Source organism: Hemiscyllium ocellatum, chromosome 49 (assembly GCF_020745735.1).
Source record: "Hemiscyllium ocellatum isolate sHemOce1 chromosome 49, sHemOce1.pat.X.cur, whole genome shotgun sequence".
NCBI classification, from domain to species: Eukaryota; Metazoa; Chordata; class Chondrichthyes; order Orectolobiformes; family Hemiscylliidae; genus Hemiscyllium; species Hemiscyllium ocellatum.
This window is the reverse complement of record NC_083449.1, coordinates 8,644,287-8,668,067: the sequence shown is the minus strand read 5'-3', so window position 1 is coordinate 8,668,067 and position 23,781 is coordinate 8,644,287. Positions and strand designations below refer to the sequence as shown.

The 23,781-nt window shown below is 44.6% G+C and overlaps 4 protein-coding genes across 7 annotated transcripts in view; 2 read left to right on the top strand and 2 right to left on the bottom strand.

The window, feature by feature from the left end:
* The first annotated feature begins 9 nt into the window (after nt 1–9).
* The window catches only part of LOC132837223 (histone H2AX-like), a 50,541-nt gene continuing 26,769 nt past the window's right edge, over nt 10–23,781 (top strand). The window contains exons 1-3 of the mRNA XM_060856942.1: nt 10–26; nt 1,587–1,977; nt 6,724–6,739. Coding sequence (XP_060712925.1) covers nt 1,609–1,977; nt 6,724–6,739 — 385 coding nt within the window. The 5' untranslated portion in view covers nt 10–26; nt 1,587–1,608. The remainder of the gene's footprint in view (nt 27–1,586; nt 1,978–6,723; nt 6,740–23,781) is intronic.
* On the top strand, nt 182–1,008 carry LOC132837181 (histone H2B type 1-O-like). Its single transcript, XM_060856899.1, has one exon. The coding sequence runs from the start codon at nt 189–191 to the stop codon at nt 567–569; it is 381 nt and encodes a 126-aa protein (XP_060712882.1). The 5' UTR covers nt 182–188; the 3' UTR covers nt 570–1,008.
* On the bottom strand, nt 2,383–12,520 carry LOC132837208 (histone H4). Of its 2 annotated transcripts, none has more exons than XM_060856927.1 (2): nt 3,546–3,949; nt 2,383–2,468 (listed from the first exon to the last, which is right to left on the bottom strand). In XM_060856927.1, the coding sequence occupies exon 1, from the start codon at nt 3,947–3,949 to the stop codon at nt 3,638–3,640; it is 312 nt and encodes a 103-aa protein (XP_060712910.1). In that variant the 3' UTR covers nt 2,383–2,468; nt 3,546–3,637. The 2 variants fall into 2 exon arrangements, with proteins under 2 accessions (XP_060712910.1, XP_060712911.1); XM_060856928.1 differs by lacking the exon at nt 2,383–2,468 and adding an exon at nt 12,499–12,520 and having other exon boundaries at nt 3,256–3,936.
* On the bottom strand, nt 13,761–23,161 carry LOC132837175 (histone H2B 1/2-like). Of its 3 annotated transcripts, none has more exons than XM_060856890.1 (2): nt 23,153–23,161; nt 13,761–14,129 (listed from the first exon to the last, which is right to left on the bottom strand). In XM_060856890.1, the coding sequence occupies exons 1-2, from the start codon at nt 23,159–23,161 to the stop codon at nt 13,761–13,763; spliced, it is 378 nt and encodes a 125-aa protein (XP_060712873.1). The 3 variants fall into 3 exon arrangements, with proteins under 3 accessions (XP_060712873.1, XP_060712874.1, XP_060712872.1); XM_060856891.1 differs by having other exon boundaries at nt 13,761–14,117; XM_060856889.1 differs by lacking the exon at nt 23,153–23,161 and having other exon boundaries at nt 13,761–14,141.

The following is a 23,781-nucleotide window of genomic DNA, read 5'->3' as shown; positions in this document are numbered from 1 at the left end:
CAGATCTTTATTGGATCCCACCTTAACCAATCAGAGAGACTCAATGTGGGGGAATGATTCTGTGTAAACTACCCAATCAGGAAACAGGCTTTCTCCCATCCCTCATTAGCATTGATGACGTCGTCAGTCTATAAAGAGCAGCTCCGAGCCCGCTTTCCCTTATTCTGTGTCTGAAAGTGAGCGGCGCTATGGCTGATGAGAAGAAAGCACAGCAAGCATCCAAGAAGGGCGCGAAGAAAATCATCAAGAAGGCGCCAGCGAAGGGCGGCAGAAAGAGGAAGCGGACCAGGAAAGAAAGTTACTCCATCTACATCTACAAAGTGATGAAGCAGGTTCACCCCGACACCGGCATCTCCTCCAAGGCCATGAGCATCATGAACTCGTTCGTTAACGATATTTTCGAGCGTATCGCGGGGGAGGCTTCCCGCCTGGCCCATTACAACAAGCGCAGCACCATCAGCTCCCGGGAGATCCAGACCGCCGTGCGGCTGCTGCTGCCCGGGGAACTGGCCAAGCACGCCGTGTCGGAGGGCACGAAGGCGGTGACCAAGTACACCAGCTCCAAGTGAAGGACCCCATTGCTCTGAGACATATACATCCACAACCCAAAGGCTCTTATAAGAGCCACCCACAACTTCCCTGACGTAGCTGAACCGTTTCTTTAAGGGTTGTTTGTTTTAGTTTGCATGTGATTCTTGATAAGGCATTTTAACTTACTGTGCTACGTATTTTTGTGTTTAATAAGTGCTTTGCAAGTTATTCGGGAGTGTTGGAGAGAGAGCAGATCAGGCGCCAGTGAGTCATTTTCCATCTTGCTTGTTCACTCCTGGCAAACAAATGCCCACGTCTCCGTCCCACGATTAATGCGTTTTACCTTCTGATTTACTTTACATTTCCAATGCGCGGGTGAGATCCGTTTTTTCGCAATGCAAAATAAAGCTGCTTGTTGTGGGTGAGAGACTTTCAAAGCGAACCGAGAGAACACCAACACACGTACCGGACCGAAACGTGGGGCTTTTGCTGAATGTGATCGAGGGCGATGAAGGATAGCTTTAAAATATCGTCTTAAAAACGTGTTCGCTCTCGATGCTGAGCCGGAAGATTGTTTATGTGCTGGTTTATGAGCATATCGGGGTGGAATTAAAATGTGCAAAGAAAGGACATGTTGCAGACTGCATTGTTTGGCCTGTTTAGTTTCAGCTTCTCAACATTTAGAAAATAACCCACTCTCGTGATCAGAAATGGGCAAATCAGGGAGAGTAAGACCGTGTGAAGTACACATTTGTAAACTAAAAGTAAACTTTCATGCATATTTCATGTTTTTTTAAACTTCCTCAGTTTTTTGTACTTCATTTTTCAGGTAAAACATACTCCTTTGTTTGGAATTTGGCGGGATTTTCAAATTGGAAAGAAAGCGGTTGATGATTTGGCGCCTGTCGTTTCCGCCCTCCTCTCCGGATTGGGGAATGAAGCAGATTTGATTCGGGATTGGAACAACATTAGGAGATGCTGACCAATCGGAAATGGCCACCCCATCATTCCTCCCGAAGGTATAAGAGACCGCAGTGTGGGCGGAGTGTAGCATTCTCTGTGAAAGTGCTTGTGGCAATGTCTGGAAGAGGAAAGGGCGGTGGGAAAGGTCGCGCCAAGGCGAAGTCTCGGTCGTCCCGAGCTGGCCTGCAGTTCCCGGTGGGCCGTGTTCACAGGCTCCTGAGAAAAGGCAACTATGCTGAGCGTGTGGGTGCCGGAGCGCCGGTCTATCTGGCTGCGGTGCTGGAGTATCTGACGGCTGAAATCCTGGAGCTGGCCGGCAACGCGGCCCGGGACAACAAGAAGACCCGCATCATCCCCAGGCACCTGCAGCTGGCCGTGCGCAACGACGAGGAGCTCAACAAGCTGCTGGGAGGGGTGACCATCGCTCAGGGCGGAGTGCTGCCTAATATCCAGGCCGTGCTGCTGCCTAAGAAATCGGCCGCTGTTGGATCTGCTAAAAAGTGAAGAGACTATTCTTGGATCTGACAACCCAAAGGCTCTTTTAAGAGCCACTCACAGCATCTGTGAAAGGAGTTGAGCTCTCTGGCGCGTTGAATTACTTTTAACGTGTAGAGCCCTGGCCGTTGTACCTGACATCGCTAAATTTATATTTCCTTTTTATTGGATACTGTGGGAGCAGAGGAAGATTATATCATACAATCGTATTCTAAGAGTGTCTGGAATGACATTATTTCTCATTGCATGGTCACTGCCTGGGTGATTTTTATGTTTGATCAATTTTCTATGAGTTTAGAATAGCGTCACGGGTATTCCCGATTGAGTTTGGTTTCACATTTCCTTTAACTGCATCAATCAACTGAATCCTCCTACTGTCTTTGCACCATACACCTCTGCAATTTATTCTTGTTTCATACCCACTCTTATTTTCGCCAGCCTCTGGAGAGAGAGCGTGTTCAACAGCAGTCATTTTTCAGCTGTAAATGGGAGATATGGTTAAAGTGAAATTGTGTGAAGTTTAGTTTCATAATCGAAAAACGTCTACATCCATTCTCCTCTGTATAACCTCCTGCTCTTTTATACGTGATGGCGGGCATTTTCAAATTTGAAAATGAGCTGTTGATCTCTTGGCGCCATTTTTTCCCTTTCCCTCCTGCCTCCACCTCACCATGTTATCACAAAGGGAGTCAATGAGATGATGGGGTTTTGTCCTGAAATATCTAACCCAATACCAAAATTTGATGTGAACATCACTCTTCTAATTACTATATTTCCGCAATCCCTGAATGAAGATCTCGTCAGTTGCAAACTCACTGCTGCTGCCTTCCGTTTTTGTTTTTACCTAACTTCCGATCTAAATACAGTCCTAATGTCCCCTATCGCTTCCTGCTCTCTCTCTGGATAAGCAACCTGCACCCGCCGTGAATCAATCGAAAAACCGCCGATTGAAACATCTTAAAAGCTAAAACAGTGTACACCGATAAAATTACAGAACCACACTTTATTACTTGTCCGAAGACAATTTGTAATCGCTGCTTGAACCGGCAGATGATAAGAACGCGCCACATAACACATCCACAGGCTCCCAGAGTCTGGGAAATATAAATACTGTAAAATGTGACATATTCTGGGTTCCACAAAAGATCAAATCAAATTATTTTTCATGGCATGGACAGCCAAGTACACATTGATATAATTCCTGAGATGAACAGGTATTCACCAAAAAAGGAGGGTCAAAGGGTACGGGAAGTTTGAGAAAGATCAGCCAGAAATGGCAGAACAAGCTGGATGGCCAGAATGGCCTAATACTGCTGCTACATCTTACAAGTTACGATGTGATTCTTTACATGGAATAACCAGGTTGCACAACAGTAGGGTCGCGATTGGCCGAATAGCCAACACTATGGGAATACTTGCAATTTTAAAATCATTCGCCACGGTAAACGGCAACAAAGTGAACCGTCCACTCCGAATGCTCTCTGCCGTACCGCAGAACACGGTATTAGTACATTTTAATAACCGGCTACAGTAACAATCCCCACATTCTGTATTACCTTCCCCGTCCTCAGGTCTCCGCTCTCTATCGGAGGGTTTGGGTGGCTCTGAAAAGAGCCTTTGGGTTCGCTGGAAAAGGGTCGCTTTATCCTCAGCCGCCGAATCCATAGAGAGTGCGGCCCTGGCGTTTCAGAGCGTACACCACATCCATGGCGGTGACCGTCTTGCGCTTGGCGTGCTCAGTGTATGTGACTGCATCCCGGATCACATTCTCCAGGAAAACCTTCAGCACCCCGCGGGTCTCCTCGTAGATCAAGCCCGAGATGCGCTTGACCCCGCCACGGCGAGCCAGGCGCCGGATGGCTGGTTTCGTGATGCCCTGGATGTTATCACGGAGCACTTTGCGGTGCCGCTTCGCTCCGCCTTTTCCCAGGCCTTTACCTCCTTTGCCTCTTCCAGACATCACGCTTCTTCACTCCAATCGCTGCTGAATGAGAGCCGAGCTGCCTCCCCTTCCGTTTTTATACAGCCCGACCGGACCTGACTGAGAAAGAGCTGACAGACAGTGAGAGGCGGGTCCGGAGAGGAAACTGAGTGACAGACAGAGCAGGCTTTGTTCATCCAGCTCCGCCTCCAGCTCACTCCAGCCCCAACTGTATCTGGGACTGAACCTTTTCTCCCCAAAGCTGACTGTTCCTGACCAGAGGAGCGCATGCGTGAGACCCTCCCCCAGCGCTGCCATTGAGGAGCATTTACTCAGTGAGTGCAAGAGGTTTGTTTGAAACAGACCGCAATGGAGAGATCAGCGCCCAGGGAAGCGAGGGAACAGCAGGCTCCTTCCAGCAGCGCATCGGGATGGGAGCCTGGGACACAGAGGGGGCTCCGAGACCGGGATTGATTCGGGGTGAGTTCAGGGAGAACCGGGGGCTGTTTGTAAGAGGCCGAGCGGAGCAGGAACTGGTCCCGGAACTTGGAGTGAGCGGGCTGGGGGGAAGAGAGAGGCCTTTCTCGGGCTGTGTGTGGGCCTGCTGTGGGAGACAGAGCGGGAGGAAGCTGCTGTGGGACATTCTTGTGGTTTGCAATCCTCTGAACTCTGTTTTAATTTCAAGCTGTTTCCCGCTTTTTCTTGAGGTTGGGTAGACCAACTGTAGGAATGTGATACTCTTATAAAAGGACATACACTGGGGGGGTCTTGGTGGTTAACACTGCTGCCAGAGACCCGGGTTCAATTCCCGCCTCAAGCAACTGTCTGTGTGGAGTTTGCACATTCTCCCTGTGTCTGCGTGGGTTTCCTCCGGGTGCTCCGATTTTCTCCCACAGTCCAAAAAATGTGCAGTTAGGCAAATTGGCCATGCTAAATTGCCCGTAGTGTTAGGTGATGGGGAATTGTAGGGCAATGGGTCGTGTGAATTTGTTGGGTTGAAGGGACTGTATCCACGCTGTATGTAATCTAATCAAATAGCGCTGTTTTCCCTCTTTCCAGCAGGTAGCTGGGAAGTTGGATATTGAGCTGTGTAAGCATCCTGGTGGTTGAGTAATCCCATTCAGTTGTTGCTCAGTTTCTGGACATCACTCAACTGATATCAAGTTAAAAATCGCACAACACCAGGTTATAGTCCAACAGGTTTTTTTTTGGAAGCATTTGATGTGTAACCTTCTGCACCCCAGTCCCACACCAACATCTCCACATCAACTGGTATCGAATCACATGAAAAACAAACACAATCCCCAGACAAGGAGCAGCTCAGAGCAACAATGGAATCAGATCAGTGGTTCTGGTTAAGTTGTTGGCTTTAAATTAAAAAAAAATACATTCTAAGTAATATGCAACGACGGTGACAATTCAATATTGCCAGACTAGCCTCATGTTGATTTACAAGTGGTGCCCTTGTATCTTCCTCCAGAAAAATACCTGAGGGACTAAGACACTGTAATACTTCCTCAGTTCAAAGCAAAGAGTGACCAGCTGCCTCTAACAAACGGAAGGTACGCTTAAACACCAGTGTTGAAGATAGATAAACTGAATCCTCATTCAGGAATACCATTAAAATCTGCAGTTATTAACAGAATTTTCGAAGTTACAATGAAGATAGACAAATAGGCCACATTGTTGAAATGATGCAACAACCATCAGTGAAGTAGGGATTAAGTACAGAGATGGAAGGAAACTGTGCTCACTGACAGGGCAAGAGTGACTGAAGAGTCGTCGAGTCATAGAGAGAGAGCATAGAAACAGACCCTTCGGTCCAACTTGTCTATGCCGATCAGATTAGATTAGATTACTTACAGTGTGGAAACAGGCCCTTCGGCCAAACAAGTCCACACTGACCCGCCGAAGCGCAACCCACCCAGTGTCACAGTGGAGTATAAATGATACCTTCCCCCTTAAAGTCATCATCATAAGAAACAGACCCCCAATTCCCAATCAAGATATGAAAGTAATCAATCATCCCGATTCTCCAGACTCTACGGCTCCTTATCGTATGGAGCATATGTTGCCCCATTTCTCACATCTTGACTGTTGAGCAGTTTCTCATTTTTGCCAACATGGCCACTGGACTGAACTACGCGAAACATGAAATAAAACATGAAATCCTCTCAATCTGTGATGCTAAAAGATGAGGATATATGTACCTCTGAAGGGCTAGTGCCAAAAAAAGGTATGAGAACTGGAATTTGTATTGAAATAAGAAATGCTCAATTGTAAGTAATGAGGTTAGAGTGTCGAGTGATGAGGGGAGAAGTCATAGTAGGAGTACTGGACAAACTTTCAGCCAATTATGTTGCTGATTCACTGGTGGGAGTGCCAATTGTGGATGAAAAGTCAATGGAAATTCAGGCAACTGAACTATTGCAGGACACATATCCTGGGATGTTTCCTGACTGTGTAGTAACGAGTTCACAAAGTCACCAGTAGAAACAGGAAATTTCAAAGAGTACAGATAAGACAGTTGAAGGGAAATTAGCAGAGGCCCTGTTTGATCAGATAATTGAGACAAACCAGGAACAGAGATGACAAAGCAGACATCTTTAACTCAGGTAAATTAACTGAGTCACAGCAAAAATATGAAAATTTAAAGCAATTGTATCGAAAGGCATACACAAAACGAATCCAAATGTGTCCCGAATTGTTATTATCTTAAAAATGATGTCTTAAGGAGGAAATGGATAACATCACATTCAGGCAGATGAGAAATGGGCAGACGTTTATCAAGTTGCATTGTTAGTGGATTATAGAAAGGACATGTTGCAAGTATAGCACATGAGCTACCTGTATAGATTGTCTGTTTGAAATTCACATTATTTAATTGTTATCTCGGTAGGTGACAACTATTCAGTCAAGGATTAATTCTGTCCTTCTCAGTCACACACAAACTCCATGTAAATATGCTTCATCCCGGGTGGAGAATTTGAACTGTAGTAAGAGGCTGAACAGGCTGGAACTGTTTTCCCTGGAGACTGACCTTATAGAAGTATATAAAATCATAAGGTACATGGAGAAGTGGCGGAGCCTGGTACAATTATAACATGTAAAAGGCATCTGAATGAGTATAATGAGAAAGCCTTAAAATTAGTCCTTAAATACTTAGACTAAATGTAATGTTGAATTATAGAACACAAGAAAATAAACAGGACAGACAGGGAGGCATCAGGCCACAAAAAGGGGAATCTAGGATGTGCAGAAGATAAAAAAAATCTGTTCTCACCAAGTGATAACAGGATGCTCTAAAGCAATTAAGAACATTTGCCTTAACATCAATGTAAAAAAGACACAGTGATAACATTCACAGTTGTTAACTTATTAATTTAATGACAGTGTTTGATTGTGATCTCGGAAATTTTGTATCATCTCAGAAGCATGTCAAAAGCCTTGTAATAAACAGTCAGGTGCTATCAATTATAATGGATTCTTATTACCCGTGTGTGTGTGTGTGTGTGATGAATGTTTTGAATTTATTTGCATTTTACAACTTTATGATGATTTTGAGTAGCCATCGCTGATTATGAAATGCAAACTCAAAAATGTAATATTGATGAAGCTTTAACTTGGTGTTCCTACACACCACGACTGCCCCACTATCAATTCTAACTCATTAGATCTTATGTCTTCTTTGAATTTGAATCACAACCCTGAAAAGGAAGCAATTTTAATGAGACTAACAAACCATTTAAAATTTAACGTTTCAGCCTCAGATACAGAATGATTTTGTGTTTAAGATAAAAAAAACAGGAGTCTGCTGTTATTCTAAACCTAACATTGAAGAGATTCTGACACAATCTGTCAGGAAGCCATTTTATGGTCAACGTTTGCCCTCCTCACTAAGATGCCATTTTGTAAAACATTGATATCTGACATGCAAGCTGTGCAAGGTTACACTTAGTTAAGACTGATGACAGGGACCTACCTCACCAACAGGCACTGACTCGGCTGGTTGTGTTTTTCCCACCTGATGGATGGCTAAGGGCCTACAGGAGTGATCAGTTAAGCGCACACAGACCTGTTAATTAACTTTTCTTCCTTAGGAATTGTTGCCTTTCCACTGTCTGTCTAATTAAGAACATGCAGTGTTATTTGTAACATTTTTAGATTGGATTAGATTACTTACAGTGTGGAAACAGGCCCTTTGGCCCAACAAGTCCACACCAACCCGCCGAAGCGCAACCCACCCATACCCCTACATTTACCCCTTACCTAACACTATGGGCAATTTAGCACGGCCAATTCACCTGACCCTCACATCTTTGGACTGTGGGAGGAAACCGGAGCACCCGGAGGAAACCCACGCAGACATGGGGAGAACGTGCAAACTCCACACAGTCAGTCGCCTGAGTCGGGAATTGAACCCGGGTCTCAGGCGCTGTGAGGCAGCAGTGCTAACCACTGTGCCACCGTGCCACTCCTTTTGTAAAAAGGAAGCCTGTTTGAGACAGAAGAGTGGAGTCGTCTGCGAGGGCTCTTAAAGGAAGAGCTGGTATCCTACTTTTCTAGGGTTTAGAGCCTGGCTTATAGGTGTCAATGTTATGTTGGAACAGTGATACTATTGGTAAATAAAGGGGACGGCTAAAATTAAACGAAACTGTTTGTAAGAGGTTTTTATCTCCAGGACAAACCAAGAGAGGCTTATAGGTCTGAGTCCACTAGGGATTCCCTGGGCTGTCTCAAATCTGTTATTTAACAAAATCAACAGAGAGATTGGTGAAGTGCTGGCAAATGGGACTAGATTAGGTTAGAATATCTGGTCGGCGTGGACAAGTTGGACCGAAGGGTCTGTTTCCATGCTATACATCTCTACGACTTGACGACTCTTTGGTAACTCTTGCCCTGTCAGTGAGCAGTTTCCCTCCATCTCTGTACTTAACCCCAACTTCACGGATGGTTGTTGAAACAATGCAACAATGTGGCCTATTTGTCTATCTTCATTGTAACTTTGAAAATTCTGTTAATAACTGCAGATTTTAATGCTGTTCCTGAATGTCTATTTTGGATGAGGATTCAGTTTATCTATCTTCAACACTGGTGTGTAAATGTCAATGGGCTACATACCTTCCGTTTGTTAGAGGCAGCTGGTCACTCTTTGCTTTGAACTGAGGAAGTATAACAGTGTCCTAGTCTCTTCAGTGTTTTTCTGGAGGAAGATACAAGGAAAGCACCTGTAAATCAACATGAGGCTACTCTGGCAATATTGAACTGATCAATATCACATTCATTAGGATGTGTGTTTTTTTTTCTTTAAAGCCAACAACTTAACCAGAACCATGGATCTAATTCCACTGTTGCCCTGAGCTGCTCCTTGTCTGGGGATTGTGTTTATTTTCAAGTGATTTGATACCAATTGATTTGGAGATGCTGGTGTTGGACTGGGGTGCACAATGTTAAACATCACACACCAGGAGCTTCCAAAAAAACCGTTGGGACTATAACCTGGTGTTGTGCGATTTTTAACTTGATATCAATTGAGTGAGATCCAGAAACTGAGCAACAACTGCCCAGCACCATGAATGGGAGTACTCAACCACCAGGATGCTTACACAGTTCAATATCCAACTCCCCAACTACCTGTTGGAAATCGGAAAAACGGCGCTTTTTCTAATGTTTTCACCAAGACCCCAGTGTATGTCCATGTACAAGAGTGTCATATTCCTACAGTTGGTCCACACAATCTCAAGAAAGAGCGGAAACAGAATGAAATTAAAACAGGGTTCAGAGGATTGCAAACCACAAGAATGACCCAGAGCAGTTTCTTCCCACTTTGTCTCTCTCAGCAGGCCCACACACAGCCCGAGAAAGACCTCCCTCTTTCTAGCCCCCCACCCCTGCTCTCTCCAAATTCCGGGACCAGTTCCTGCTCCGCTCGGCCTCTTACAAACAGCCCCCGGTTCTCCCTGAACTCACCCCGAATCAATCCCGGTCTCGGAGCCCCCTCTGTGTCCCAGGCTCCCATCCCGATGTGCTGCTGGAAGGAGCCTGCTGATCTCTCCATTGCGGACTGTTTCAAACAAACCTCTGAGTAAATACTCCTGATCGGCAACGTTGGGGGAGGGTCTCACGCATGCGGTCCTCTCCTCAGGGGCAGTCAGATTTGGGGAGAAAATGATTTGGAGATGCCCGGTGTTGGACTGTGGTGTAGAAAGTTAAAAATCACACAACACCAGGTTATATTCCAGCAGGTTTAATTGGAAGCACATTAGCTTTCGGAGCGCCGCTCCTTCATCAGGTGTTAGTGGACGACACAATTGTAAGGCACACAAATTATAGCAACATTTTACAGTGTGTTGTAAATTGGCATAGACAGAGAACACAGGGGGCTAACACCTTCAACGTACTGTCCAGCTCACATCAATTGTTACAGCTAACCTGAGAATGCAAATTAAAAGAAAAGGTTTTGTGATTTACATGTGAAATAAGTGAAACTATCAGATGCACGGCTCAACAGACAATCAAGGTATTTTTCAATGTATAATTTCAGTTACATCACACTATAAATTCTGTGCCTTACAATTGTGTCCTCCACAGCTGAAGGTTTTCCTGGAGAATGTGATCAGAGATGCGGTCACCTACACTGAGCACGCCAAGCGCAAGACTGTCACCGCCATGGATGTGGTGTACGCTCTGAAACGCCAGGGCCGCACTCTCTATGGATTCGGCGGCTGAGGATAAAGCGACCCTTTTCCAGCGAACCCAAAGGCTCTTTTCAGAGCCACCCAAACCATCCGATAGAGAGCGGAGACCTGAGGGCGGGGAAAGCACAACATAGCGAAACGATAGTATATTGTTGCTGATTATTTCACACTTACCGCGATTTTAAAATTGTTTGACTTGCGAAAATGTACTAATGCCATGTTGTACAGAGAGCATTCACAGTGCATGCGCTTTGTTGCTGTTTACGGTAGCCAACCATTTCATAATTGTAAGTATTCCTACAGCGTAGATAATAGACTATTCGGCGAATCAAGACTGTACTGTAATCTGGTTATTCCGTGTGAAGGATAGTATCGTGACTTTTAAAATGCAGAAACATTTGGCCATTCTGCCCATCCAGCCTGTTCTGCCATTCGATCCTCTTTCTCGTGAGTACCTGTCTATCTCAGTAATAATATCAATGCGTACTTAGTTGTCCATACTACAAATAGTTTTTTTTTATTTATTGTAGAACCCAGACATTAATGTTGTATATTGCAGTATTCATATTTCCCAGGCATCATACTCTGCTCTGTTGTTTCTGGGAGCCGCCGGATGTCTTAATGGCGCGTTCTTTCCATCTGCCCGTTCAGGCAGCGATTACAAATTACTTGGCCGAAGACTATAATACTTTTTTTATTTCATCCAGGTTATCTTATCAAATTTTTGTATTGGCTTAGATATTTCTGGAAAAAAAACCCATCTCCTCATTGACTCCCTTTGCGATAACATGGTTTGTGGTGAGGCGGAGGCAGGAGGGAAAGGGATAAAATGGCGCCAAGAGACCAACGGCTTATTTTCAAAGTTGAAAATGCCCGCCATCACGTACAAAAGGGCAGCAAGTTTGACAGAGGAGAATATATGAACACCTTGATTACTTTTTCGATTACGAAGTTAAAGTTCAGACAATTTCATTTCACCCCATTCCCGCCTTTAAAGCTGAAAATGCCTCACTGGTGTTCAATCTGTTCTCTCTGTCTCTCCAGAGGCAGGGGATAAAGGACGGAATATGGACCGAGCGGAGAATAAAGCACAGCGGGTCAGGGACTGTTTCTTACTGTATCCTGCAGATACTGACCCGTTCGTGCATTGGGTCAACCCAGCTCTTCCTACTGCACTTAAAGGAGATGTGAATGTAACGTGAAGTCAAACCCGATCTCGGACATTCGTACCGCCATTCTATAACTGAAGACAGAGGTCACTCAGGCAGTGACCATTCAATAAGAAATCCTGTAGTTCAGGACACTCATACAATTGCATTTTATGACAAATTCTTCCTCTGATAAGACAATAACAGTATCTAATTAAATGGAGCGTGGAATTCATTGACATCCGGTACAAAGGCGAGGGCTCTCCCCATTAAGAGGAAAATAATCAATCCGACAGACAGTTGAGCCCCTTTCACAGATGCTGTGAGTGGCTCTTAAAAGAGCCTTTGGGTTGTCAGATTCAAGAATACTCTCTTCACTTTTTAGTGGCGCCCCCAGCGGCGGTTTTCTTGGGCAGCAGCACGGCCTGGATATTAGGCAGCACCCCGCCCTGAGCGATGGTCACCCCTCCCAGCAGCTTGTTGAGCTCCTCGTCGTTGCGCACGGCCAGCTGCAGGTGCCTGGGGATGATGCGGGTCTTCTTGTTGTCCCGGGCCGCGTTGCCGGCCAGCTCCAGGATTTCAGCCGTCAGATACTCCAGCACCGCAGCCAGATAGACCGGCGCTCCGGCACCCACACGCTCAGCATAGTTACCCTTTCTCAGGAGCCTGTGAACACGGCCCACCGGGAACTGCAGGCCAGCCCGGGACGACCGAGACTTCGCCTTGGCGCGACCTTTCCCACTGCCCTTTCCTCTACCAGACATGGTTACAACCAGTTTCACAGAGACTGCTACACTCCGCCCACATTGCGGCCTCTTATACCTTCGGGAGGAATGGTGAGGCGACCGTTTCTGATTGGTCCCATTGTTCAGCCCCGCCTAATGTTGTTTCAATTCCCAATCAGATATCTGCCTCATTCCCCAATCCGGAGAGGGCACTGGGAGGAGGGCGGGAAGTACCGGTGCCAAATCATCAACCGCTTTTTTTACAATTTGAAAAGCCCGCCAATCTCCAAACAAAGCAGAATGTTTTACACTTTAAAAGAGAGTACAAAAAACTGAATAAGTTTAAAAAACATTAATGCTCATGTTAATTTACTTTGTGTACAAATGTGTACTTCACACGGTCTTACTCTCCCTCATTTGCTCACCTGTATCTGTCCATTTCTGATCTCGAGTGGGTTATTTTCTAAACCTCAAAATGAAACAAAACAGGCCAAACACTACAGTCTGATAAAGCAGCACACATTCTTCCGGCTCAGTATCGATGGCGAACACGGTGTTTAGACGATATTTTAAAGTTGGCCTCCCTTATCGGTCTCGATCAGATTCAGCAAAAATCAAATTTCAGCCCGGCAGCTTTTTTGGTGTTTTCTTGGTTCACTTTGAAAACCTCTCACCGACAGCAGAAAGTACTGAAAAACCGGTTTAAAATCCTCGCATTGACAATGTAAAAGTGACTAAAATACATCAATCCGTGGGACTAAAAGCTGTGGGCACTTCCGTTTGTTTGCCAGGTCGAAAATAACTTAACATTCCACCAAGGTTTTTAATAACTTAAACAAGATGAACAGACTCCTTTTTCATCTGTTCTCTTCTCTTCAGACAGGGAAGGGCCTGTTTATGAAGTCGCTCCCCTCGCCTCGTCAATTTGCAACGCACTAATAACATAGTATGTGACTAAAAATAACTGGCCAAGAATCACATGCAGACCCGCACAAATCAATCTTTAAAATGACTCACGGTACTTAATCTGCTGTCTCTCTCACAACAGGGAAAGGAGATGTTTATGATTTATTCTTACCCCACCCCCTTCATTCTCGTATCTCAAAACTGCAAGCCAATTATAAAAACAAATGTAAAACGAAGTTAAAATACTTCATCAACATGCAAACTAAAACAAACAATTCTTTTAAAATGGTTCTGCTGTCTCAGGAAGGTTGTGGGTGGCTCTTAAAAGAGCCTTTGGGTTGTGGATGTGTGTGTTTCAGTACAATGCGGTCCTTCACTTGGAGCTGGTGTACTTGGTCACCGCCTTTGTGCCCTCCGACACGGCGTGCTTGGCCAGCTCCCCGGGCAGCAGCAGCCGCACGGCGGTCTGGATCTCCCGGGAGCTGATGGTGCTGCGCTTGTTATAATGGGCCAGGCGGGAAGCCTCCCCCGCGATACGCTCGAAAATATCGTTAACGAACGAGTTCATGATGCTCATGGCTTTGGAGGAGATGCCGGTGTCGGGGTGAACCTGCTTCATCACTTTGTAGATGTAGATGGAGTAACTTTCTTTCCTGGTCCGCTTCCTCTTCCTGCCACCCTTCGCTGGCGCCTTCTTGATGATTTTCTTCGCGCCCTTCTTGGACGCTTGCTGTGCTTTCTTCTCATCAGCCATAGCGCCGCTCACTTTCAGATACAATAAGGGAAAGCAGGCTCGGAGCTCTTTTTTATAGACTGAAGGCGTCATCAATGCTAATAAGGGATGGGGAAAGCCTAGTTTATGATTGGGTAGTTTACGTAGAATCGTTCCCAAACACTCAGTTTCTGTGATTGGTTTATGTGGGACCCAATGTGGATCTGTCAGAATCTGCAACGAAATGTGAAGTGGATGGTGATTCTGTTCCTGTCAGTCTGTCTGAGGGAGATTTGTTTTGTGCCTGTCACACAGAAAATGACGGTGGTATTGGCTCGATTTCCTTCTGCTCGTTGTTGTGATGATGTGGGAGTGGAAGGGTGTGTTTCTAGTTCCGCATATCTGTTTCTGGTCCTCTCTCTGCGCTGGAATTAACACTGAGTTTGCCACTTTTATTGGTGGTTAACACTGCTGCCTCACCGCGCCAAGGACCCTGCTTCGATTCCAGTTTTGGGCGACTGTCTGTGTGGAATTTGTACATTGTCCACTTGTCTGAGTGGGTTTCCTCCGGGTGCTCACTTTTCCTCTCACAATTCAGACGTGCAGGGAGGTGAATTGGCCATGCTAACTGCCCATAATGTTCTGGGATGTGCAGAATAATGGGGAATGTGTCTGGGTGGATTACTCTTCCGAGGGTCGGTGCGGACTTGTTAGGCCGAAGTGCCTAATTCTACACTGTAGAGATTCTCAGACTGTGAGTGTTTTCTAGGTTTGGGGTTGATGGAATTCGTTCTCAACTGCACGGAGTTGGAGAGAGATGAGTACCTGTTTAAAACTTTTCTTGAGTCACGGGTTGAAAATGTCTGTCTTGACTGTAGGATTTCTGAGAACTTGATTGCTAACTGTGGGCCCAAAGACCGATCTGTAACTGTGTTTTGCAAGTAACTACAGTGGATCAGAACCACATTTGCCACTGTTTTTAATTTAGGAGCATTGAACTTTCACGCAGGGATTTAGAGCATTTCTCAGTCTCATACGAATGCTTGGTAACCAGCAACAGTTAGCATGTTATATATGTATCACTTTAACTTTGTATCTGTAGAGTCCTTATTGAGATATTTGGCATGAATTCAACACCTGTCCATTGAGGTCCTCTGTGTAATAGTCAATTAGTGTTATTTCAAGACAGGTTTTATTCTGTATCCACCAAACACTGATGGAAGCAGTAAAACTTTACACCGTTTGCCTGCCACTTGGAAATGTTCCTCCAATCTGTGCCTATCCATTTCTGGGAGGTATAGCATTTTTGTTTACCCTATTTCACAGTCTTTACAAGTCAGTACGTTACTGACTGTAACTCAAACCTTCTGAAGTGTAACCTGTTGTTTTTACTCCTGAGGTGTTAGTCATTAACATAAGAATGTTCCTCATTGAGTATCTACAATTCTGAGTGTGACCAAACACCACTTCGGACAGTCTCAGGCAGGACTCCCTCCCCTCCACACCCATATCCTTTGAATATCAGCTTCTGCGCATTGACAGTAAGTATATATTTATAATTGCAGCATTTGGTAAGGGACAATATCTTGTAATTGCAGAAATTGGCAATAACAATGTTGCTGATATTACACTGTTTATGTCAATTTCTCGCCAGTGGATAGTTGCATTGTATCCTGACAATTCATTGTTTTGCAACTGACTCTGAATTTCATTCTGTAACTGCCAGATGGTTGTTTCTAATCTTGTTTTTACTCAGCTTCTGTCAACCACTGGCATGTGAGAGAGCAAATATCACAATATTTCTAACTTTCAGGTGAAATGAATGTTTTTTGACTCCATCCCTGTTCTGTTACCGTGACTTGTAATTGAATCTGTCACTATGTGATCTGTGAGCACACACAGGAAGTTAGAGATAAAGTGAAAGATGAATGATGCCTCGCATTTCTGTCATGCAGAGTATACACTACAGTTATTAGTTTCTTTCAGGGTTATGTCAGTGTAAATGTCTCAAAGCTGAAGACAATAAGAAAATTGAGAAGTCTGACATTTTTATCTGCTTGTGTGTACTCAGCTCTGAGAATATGAGAGTGTTATCAAAATGTACCTATCAGTTTTTTAAAATGAGTATGAGAACATTGCTTTAAATTTACACCTGTCAGTTTCTGCAATGTGAATGAGCACAGTTTTCAATCTATACCTGACAGTTCCAACTACATGAATGGATGAATGCATTTGAAAGTATCTGTACCTTTCAGTGTGTGCTTTGTTGAATAAGTGTGTACTTATAATATTTGTCTCTGTTTGACATGACACTTGCCAGAAACTGCAGGAGTTCTTTTTACTTCAAATCTCTGTTGCTCAACATGAATAAGATTTTATCTATTGCCATCCATGTCCGGGTAGCCAGGCACCCAGTTTCAATACTAGCCTTGGCTCATTGTGCAAACTGCACTCAGACACGTTCCCCATGTCTGCATTGGTTTTGTTATGGCATGGGGTAAATCCCTTTGCTAATTTAAAAGTAGCAACAGAGAAAAGATTTATCCCATGCAGCAATCTGAAAATTTGATAGGCCAAGAACTAGTTAAAGTAAAGATTAACAGCTTTATTTCTTAAAGTATAGCAGAAAGTGATTAACTAAAAAAACTATTGACAATTCCTTCCTCTAACTTATCTTCTATAATACTAGTCCAATAGAACTCCTGATTAAGATTTACAAAACAAAACTTCTTTTCTCAAAACCAGGCAGCTTTCGGTTCTTTTCTGTATTCCTTTCTTTGATGTTTTTGGGGATTGTGCTTCACAGATTGATAAAGGTACCTTTAAGAGAGCTTATTTTTGGGCAGTCTTGTTGCATGATGTTGGCTTCACAATTATCCTCCTAACTGTTCAATTTTCCCTGGTCTTATAACTCCAGAGCATCAGACTGTGTCATTGGCTTTTAATAAGATTGTAAATGTACTCAATTCGAACTGGATTGGTATTTGATATTTTCAGGGTATAATTTAAACTGATTGTTTGAATTCAAATGTTTTTGTCTCCAGACAGCTACTTGGGTTGTTCGACCAAGTGTTACTTTTTTTTCGGAACACTTGGTGATGTCCGGTAGTTCTACTGACTGAAAACTTTCTTAAATGTACAATACACCCACATCTTCAAAACAGTTTCCTCTGGGTGCTCTAGTTTCCTTCCACAGTCGAAACATGTACAGGCTAGCTGGATTAGTGATGGTAAATTGCCCTGTAATATTCAGCAATGTTCAGACGAGGTGGGTTACTATGGTAAAGATGTAGTTATGGGGGTTGGGTAGGATCTATATCTGTGTGGGATATGCTTTGGCGAGTTGTTGCCGGCCAATGGGCCAAATGACCTGGAGAAATTCTATGTACTGTAAATGAAAGTGAGACTTTTTAATACTATTGTCAGTCTCTGACACTCTAAAGCAGTTTGGATAATTTCCACAACTTTTATTCGATGGTCCAGTTTATGATTGTAAGTTATTTTCTGGATTGGTCAGTTTCTGGTCTGAATGGGTACTTTGAATATGAGAGTTTTTTCATTCTGTGTCCAATAATCTCTGGGTATCTGTTTAAATGTGTACCTTTACATGTCAATGTTTGATTTTCCTTTGGACCATTTGAAAACAAAGTATTGATTCAGTCATTTTGTCTGAGATGTGTTCTGTTCTCTCCTTTTGGAAGCAAATTAAATTGCAATATTTGTTTCAATCTGGCACTTGGCTTGCTATTTAATTCCTCTAGTTTGAACAAAAAGAATTGGTACATGAATTACATAAAATCAGAGAGTCTGACAGCAAGTTACATGGTGAGCATGGTGAGATAATTGGATGAATAATTAGTCTGAATTTTTATTCTTTCCCTACATAAGTGGAATAGCTTGTGAACATGCAATAGGTGCAGTATTTCCGAATAAACAAGTAGAATTTACTTTTTGACCAAGTTGATACCATGCATTTTAATTCTATAGGAAGTTGACTTGTACACTGGGACTGACATACTTCACTCTCACTGTCCTGGATAACTTGTTTAATGAATTGCTAATTCTCCCACTTGTGACATATTTGAGGTCATGACTTCTCTATTTTTGCCTATAGACCTACTAACCTGACAGTATTTCTGTACGTTGCAAATAATTCTGTACCCACTGTGTATTGACACTATCTCACTCTTTGTTCTGACCAGAAATTACCAGTTTCCTTCAATTCCTTCATGACATGAATAAGGACAATAACTGGTGCAGTCTGCAACTGTTTGTTCTTCTGTGAGTGCAGAACTAGTCAGTTTGGATTAGAAACTGGCTTTCTGAAAGAAGGCAGCAAGTGGTGGTTGATGGAAAACATTCAGCCTGGAGTCCGTTTACTAGTGGTGTGCCACAAGGATCTGTTTTGGGACCACTGCTGTTTGTCATTTTTATAAATGACTTAGACGCAGGCATAGGTGGATGGATTAGTAAATTTGTAGATGACACTAAAGTTGGTGGAGTAGTGGATAGTGTGGAAGAATGTTACAGGTTGCAGGGGAATTTGGATAAACTGCAGAATTGGGCTGAGAGGTGGGCAAATGGAGTTCAATGCTGCTAAATGTGAGGTGATGCACTTTGGGAAGAATAACAGGAAAGCAGAGTAGGTGGGTCAATGGAAAGATTCTTGGTAGGGTGGATGTGCAGAGGGATCTTGGAGTCCATGTACATAGATCCCTGAAAGTTGACACCCAGGTGGATAATGCAGTTGAGAAGGCATACGATGTGTCAGGTTTCATTCGTAGAGGGATTGAGTTCCGGAACTGCAATATCATGCTCCGACTATATAAAACACAGATGCGGCCACACTTGGAATGTTGTGTACAGCTCTGGTTCCCATATTTTGGGAAGGATGTGGAAGCATTTGAAAAGATGTAGAGGCGATTTACAATGATGTTGCCCAGTCTGGAGGGAAGGTCTTATGAGGAAAGGCTAAGAGACTTGAACCTGTTCTCATTGGCAAGAAGAAGGTTAAGAGGGGATTTGATAGAGAGATTCAAAATGATCAGAGATTTAGATAGGGTAGACAGTGAAAGTCATTTTCTGAATGGCGGTTAGATAAGGTTGTAAAAAAGGTGTTTGGCATGCTTGTCTCCTTTGGTAAGTGCACCGAGTTTAGGAGCTGGGACATCATGTTAGGACTGCACAGGACATTGGATAGGACACTTTTAGAGGACTGCATACAATTCTGGTCACACTGCTATAGGAAGGAAGTTGTTAATCTTAAGAGGGTGCAAAAAATTGACAGAGTTGTTACCAGGATTAGAGGGTTTGAATTATCGGGAGAGGCTGAATAAGCTGGGTCTATTTTCCCTGGAGTCTCGGAAGCTGAGGGGTGATTTTTACAGGTGCTTAAAAAATCATGAGGGCATTGATAGGATGAAAAGCCAAGGTCTTTTTCCTTGGGTGGGGGAGCACAGAGGGCATAGGTTTAAGGTGAGAGGGCAAAGATTTAAAAAAATAACCTGAGGAACAAACTTTTCAGGCAGAGAGTGATGTGCATATGGAATGAACTTCCAGAGGAAGTGATGAAGGTGGAAATAATTACAACATTTAAAAGGAGCTCAGATGGGTAAATGAACCAGAGGTTTTGAAGGGATATATGCCAAACTTAGAATCTAGAGAAGGTATATTCCTGTTAGGGTGAAAGGAAAGGTGGGTAGGTATAAGGAATGCTGGATGATTAAAGAATTTGAAGGTTTGGTTAAGGTATAGACAGGCTAGATCAAGTGAATCCTTAGAAGAGTATAAAGGCAACAGGAGTATACTTAAGAGGGAAATCAGGAGGGCAAAAAAGGGACATGAAATAGCTTTGGCAAATAGAATTAAGGAGAATCCGAAGAGTTTTTACAAATATTTTAAGGACGAAAGGGTAACTAGGGAGAAAATAGGGCCCCTCAAAGATCAGCAAGGCGGCCTTTGTGTGGAGCCACAGAAAATATGGGAGATACTAAACGAGCATTTTGCTTCAGTATTTACTGTGGAAAAGGACATGGAAGATATAGAATATAGGGAAATAGATGGCGGCATCTTGAAAAATGTCCATATTACAGAGGAGGTAGTGCTGGATGACTTGAAATGCATAAAGGTGGATAAATCCCCAGTACCTGATCAGGTGTACCCTAGAACTCTGTGGGAAGCTAGGGAAGTGATTGCTGGTTCTCTTGCTGGGATATTTGTTTCATTGATAGTCACAGATGAGGTGCCAGAATACTAGAGGTTGGCTAACATGGTGCCACTGTTTAAGAAGGGTGGTAAGGTCAAGCCAGGGAACTATCGACCAGTGAGCCTGACGTCAGTGGTGGGCAAGTTGCTGGAGGGAATCCTGAGGGACAGGATTTACATGTATTTGGACAGGCAAGGGCTGATTAGTTATAGTCAACATGGTTTTGTGCGAGGGAAATCATGTCTCACAAACTTGATTTGAGTTTTTTGAAGAAGTAACAAAGAGGATGTGATATGGGCAGAACTAGAGGGCATAGGTTTAGGGTGAGAGAGGAAAACTATAAAAGACACCTTAGAGCAACATTTACACACAGAAGGTGGTATGTGTATGGAATGAGCTGCCAGAGGAAGTGGTGGAGGCTGGTACAATTGCAACATTTAAAAGGCATTTGGATGGGTAAATGAGGGTTTGGAGGGATACGAGCTGAATGGTGGCAGGTGAGTCTGGATTGGATTGGGATATCTAGTTGGCACGAATGAGTTGGACCAAAGGGTCTGTTTCCATGCTATATGACTCTGTGATTCTTTGCTAGCAAATGAAATGTCTTTAGTTTAGGGTATCTGGTCAGTGTGGACTAGTTGGACCAAAGGCTGTATGACTCTACAACCTGAAAGTTACAGGTTGATAACTATACCACAGCAAAAACCTGATAGGTGTCATATGATAAATGCCATTACATAGTCATAAATCAGAGAATGACAGGTACAGATTAATAACTGCACTCTTGACATACACAGAGCAAAGGCTGACAAGGATATACTCATACAACACAGAAAAGCCCTTCAGGCATCATGTCTGCACCCACAATAGCTTCCACCGAAGGTTTGCTAATTTCCTGCACTTGTCCCATATCCTTAAATGGTATGATATTTCAAGTGCTCATCCAAATAGTAACTTCCAGATTCCCACCAGTTGTTGAGTGAAAGAGGTTTTTCTGAACTTCCCTCAATATATCTACCCCCTACGCGACACCAGAGTGAAAATCCTGATCCTTTACCATATTCTAACCCAATTTTTTTTATTTCAAAAATATACTTTATTCATAAAATACTTTGATGATCTATACAAGTGGACATGCTATACATATGTAAACATTCCATTTCTTTGCATACCAAAACAGAGTAATCGTTCCTATTTACAGGTCTGTACAATTACATTTTTTTGCTGAGACGTCAGCAGAGCCCAAATGACTGCGTGGCCCCCCTGTTCTTCTTTAGATAGGCAGATATTACATGGTGGTCTTTCCCCACCGCGCCTTGGTGGCAGTTGCCCCAAGCTTCAGCGCGTCCCTCAAAACGTAGTCCTGGACCTTGGAATGTGCCAGTCTGCAACACTCAGTCGGGGTCAACTCCTTCAGCTGGAAGATCAACAGGTTATGGACCGCCCAGAGAGCATCCTTCACCGAGTTGATGACCCTCCAGGCATAGTTGATGTTCGTCTCGGTGTGCGGCCCGGGAAACAGGCCATAGAGCACGGAGTCCCGTGTCACGGAGCTGCTCGGGACAAACCTCGACAAACACCACTCCATTCCTCTCCAAAGTGGGTGGCACAGTGGTTAGCACTGCTGCCTCACAGTGCCTGGGAGCCGGGTTCAATTCCCGCCTCAGGCAACTGACTGTGTGGAGTTTGCACGTTCTCCCCGTGTCTGCGTGGGTTTCCTCCGGGTACTCCGGTTTCCTCCCACAGTCCAAAGATGTGCGGGTCAGGTTAATTGGCCATGCTAAATTGCCCGTAGTGTTTGGTAAGGGGTAAATGGGTGGGTTGCGCTTCGGCAGGTCGGTGTGGACTTGTTGGGCCAAAGGGCCTGTTTCCATACTGTAAGAAATCTAAAAAAAAAGACTTCTTCTGTGTAGGCACATTCCAGAAGGAGGTGTGTGATAGTGTCGTCCTCCCGCAGCCGCTTCGAGGGCAGCGTGCGGTGTGGCTGAGAGTCAGGGCATGCATAAATGATCTCACAGGCAGAGCCCTTCTCACCACCAGCCAAGGTATGTCTTGGTGCTTGTTGGAAAGTTCTGGCGTTGAGGCATTCTGCCAAATGGCTTTGACAGTCTGCTCAGAGAACTGCTCGATAGGATCCGCCCTCTCCTTTTCTCGAAGGGTCTCAAGGACACTACGTGCTGACCACTTCCTGATGGACTTGTGGTCAAAGATGTTTTTCTTCATAAACTTCTCCACGAAGGACAGGTGATACGGAACGGTCCAACCACTCCGAGCGTTCCGCGGCAGCGAGGCCAGGTCCATCCTTCACAACACCGGGGACAGGTAGAACCTCAGTACGTAGTGACACTTGGTGTTTGCTTACCGGGGACCCACGCACAGCTTGATGCAGCCACACACAAAGGTGGCCGTCAGGGTGAGGGTGGCATTGGGTGTATTTTTTCCACCGTTGCCCACAGTTTTGTACAGCAAGTCCCTTCGGACCCGGTCCATCTTTGATCTCCATATAAACTGGAAGATGGCCCGGGTGACTGCAGCGGCACAGGTTCTGGGAATAGGCCAGACCTGTGCCACGTATAATAGCAATGACAGTGCCTCACACCTGATGACCAGGCTTTTTCCCGCGATGGAGAGCGACTGTAGCTTCCATCTGCCCAGTTTCTGCCTCACTTTGCTGATACGCTCCTCCCAAGACTTGGTGAATGCCCCAGCCCCCCCGAACCAAATACCCAGCACTTTCAGGTGGTCGGTCCTGATGGTGAAGGGGATTGAGGATTTGTCGACCCAGTTCCCAATGAGCATGGCCTCGCTCTTGCCTCGGTTTACCTTGGCCCCTGAGGCCCGTTCGAACTGGTGGCATGTCTGCGCACGGACAGTGGAAAACGGCGACGTCATCCATGTACAGGGAGGCCTTAACCTGCAGGCCCCTGCTGCCAGGAATAGTCACCCCTCTCAGGCTCACATCCTTCCTGATGGACTCAGCAAATGGTTCTATGCAGCACACAAACAAGGCAGGAGGGAGAGGGCAGCCCTGCCTGACTCCAGATCTGACTGGGAAGCTATCTGATTCCCACCCATTGATTGAGACTGCACTGACAATGTTGGTGTAGAGCAGTCTGATCCAATTGCAGATTCCCTCCCCAAAGCCCATTATGGAGAGATCATCTCATATACCTGTGTGATATCCTGTCAAAGGCTTTCTCCTGGTCCAGGCTGATCAGACAGGTGTCCAATCCTCTGTCCTGCACGTAGACGATCGTATCTCTGAGGAGTGCGAGACTCTCAGCGATCTTCCTACTCGGCACAGCACAGGTTTGGTCAGGGTGAATCACCGACCCTAGAGCAGACCTGACCCGGTTGGCGATTACCTTTGACAGAATTTTGTAATCCGCATTCAACAGTGAGATTGGTCTCCAATTTTTGAGTTCCTCCCTCTCCCCCTTCAGCTTGTAGATGAGGGCGATGATGCCTTTCCTCATG

What these genes read in the sequence shown, in the direction of transcription:
- LOC132837181 (XM_060856899.1), top strand. Translation starts at nt 189, where the DNA reads ATGGCTGATGAGAAGAAAGCACAGCAAGCATCCAAGAAGGGCGCGAAG.
- LOC132837208 (XM_060856928.1), bottom strand. Translation starts at nt 12,520, where the DNA reads ATGTCTGGTAGAGGAAAGGGCA. An exon ending in GTCTGGTAGAGGAAAGGGCA is followed by an intron (nt 3,937 to 12,498) that starts GTGGGAAAGGTC and finishes TGTCTGGAAGAG; the next exon opens with GCAAAGGAGGTAAAGGCCTG.
- LOC132837175 (XM_060856889.1), bottom strand. Translation starts at nt 14,141, where the DNA reads ATGGCTGATGAGAAGAAAGCACAGCAAGCGTCCAAGAAGGGCGCGAAG.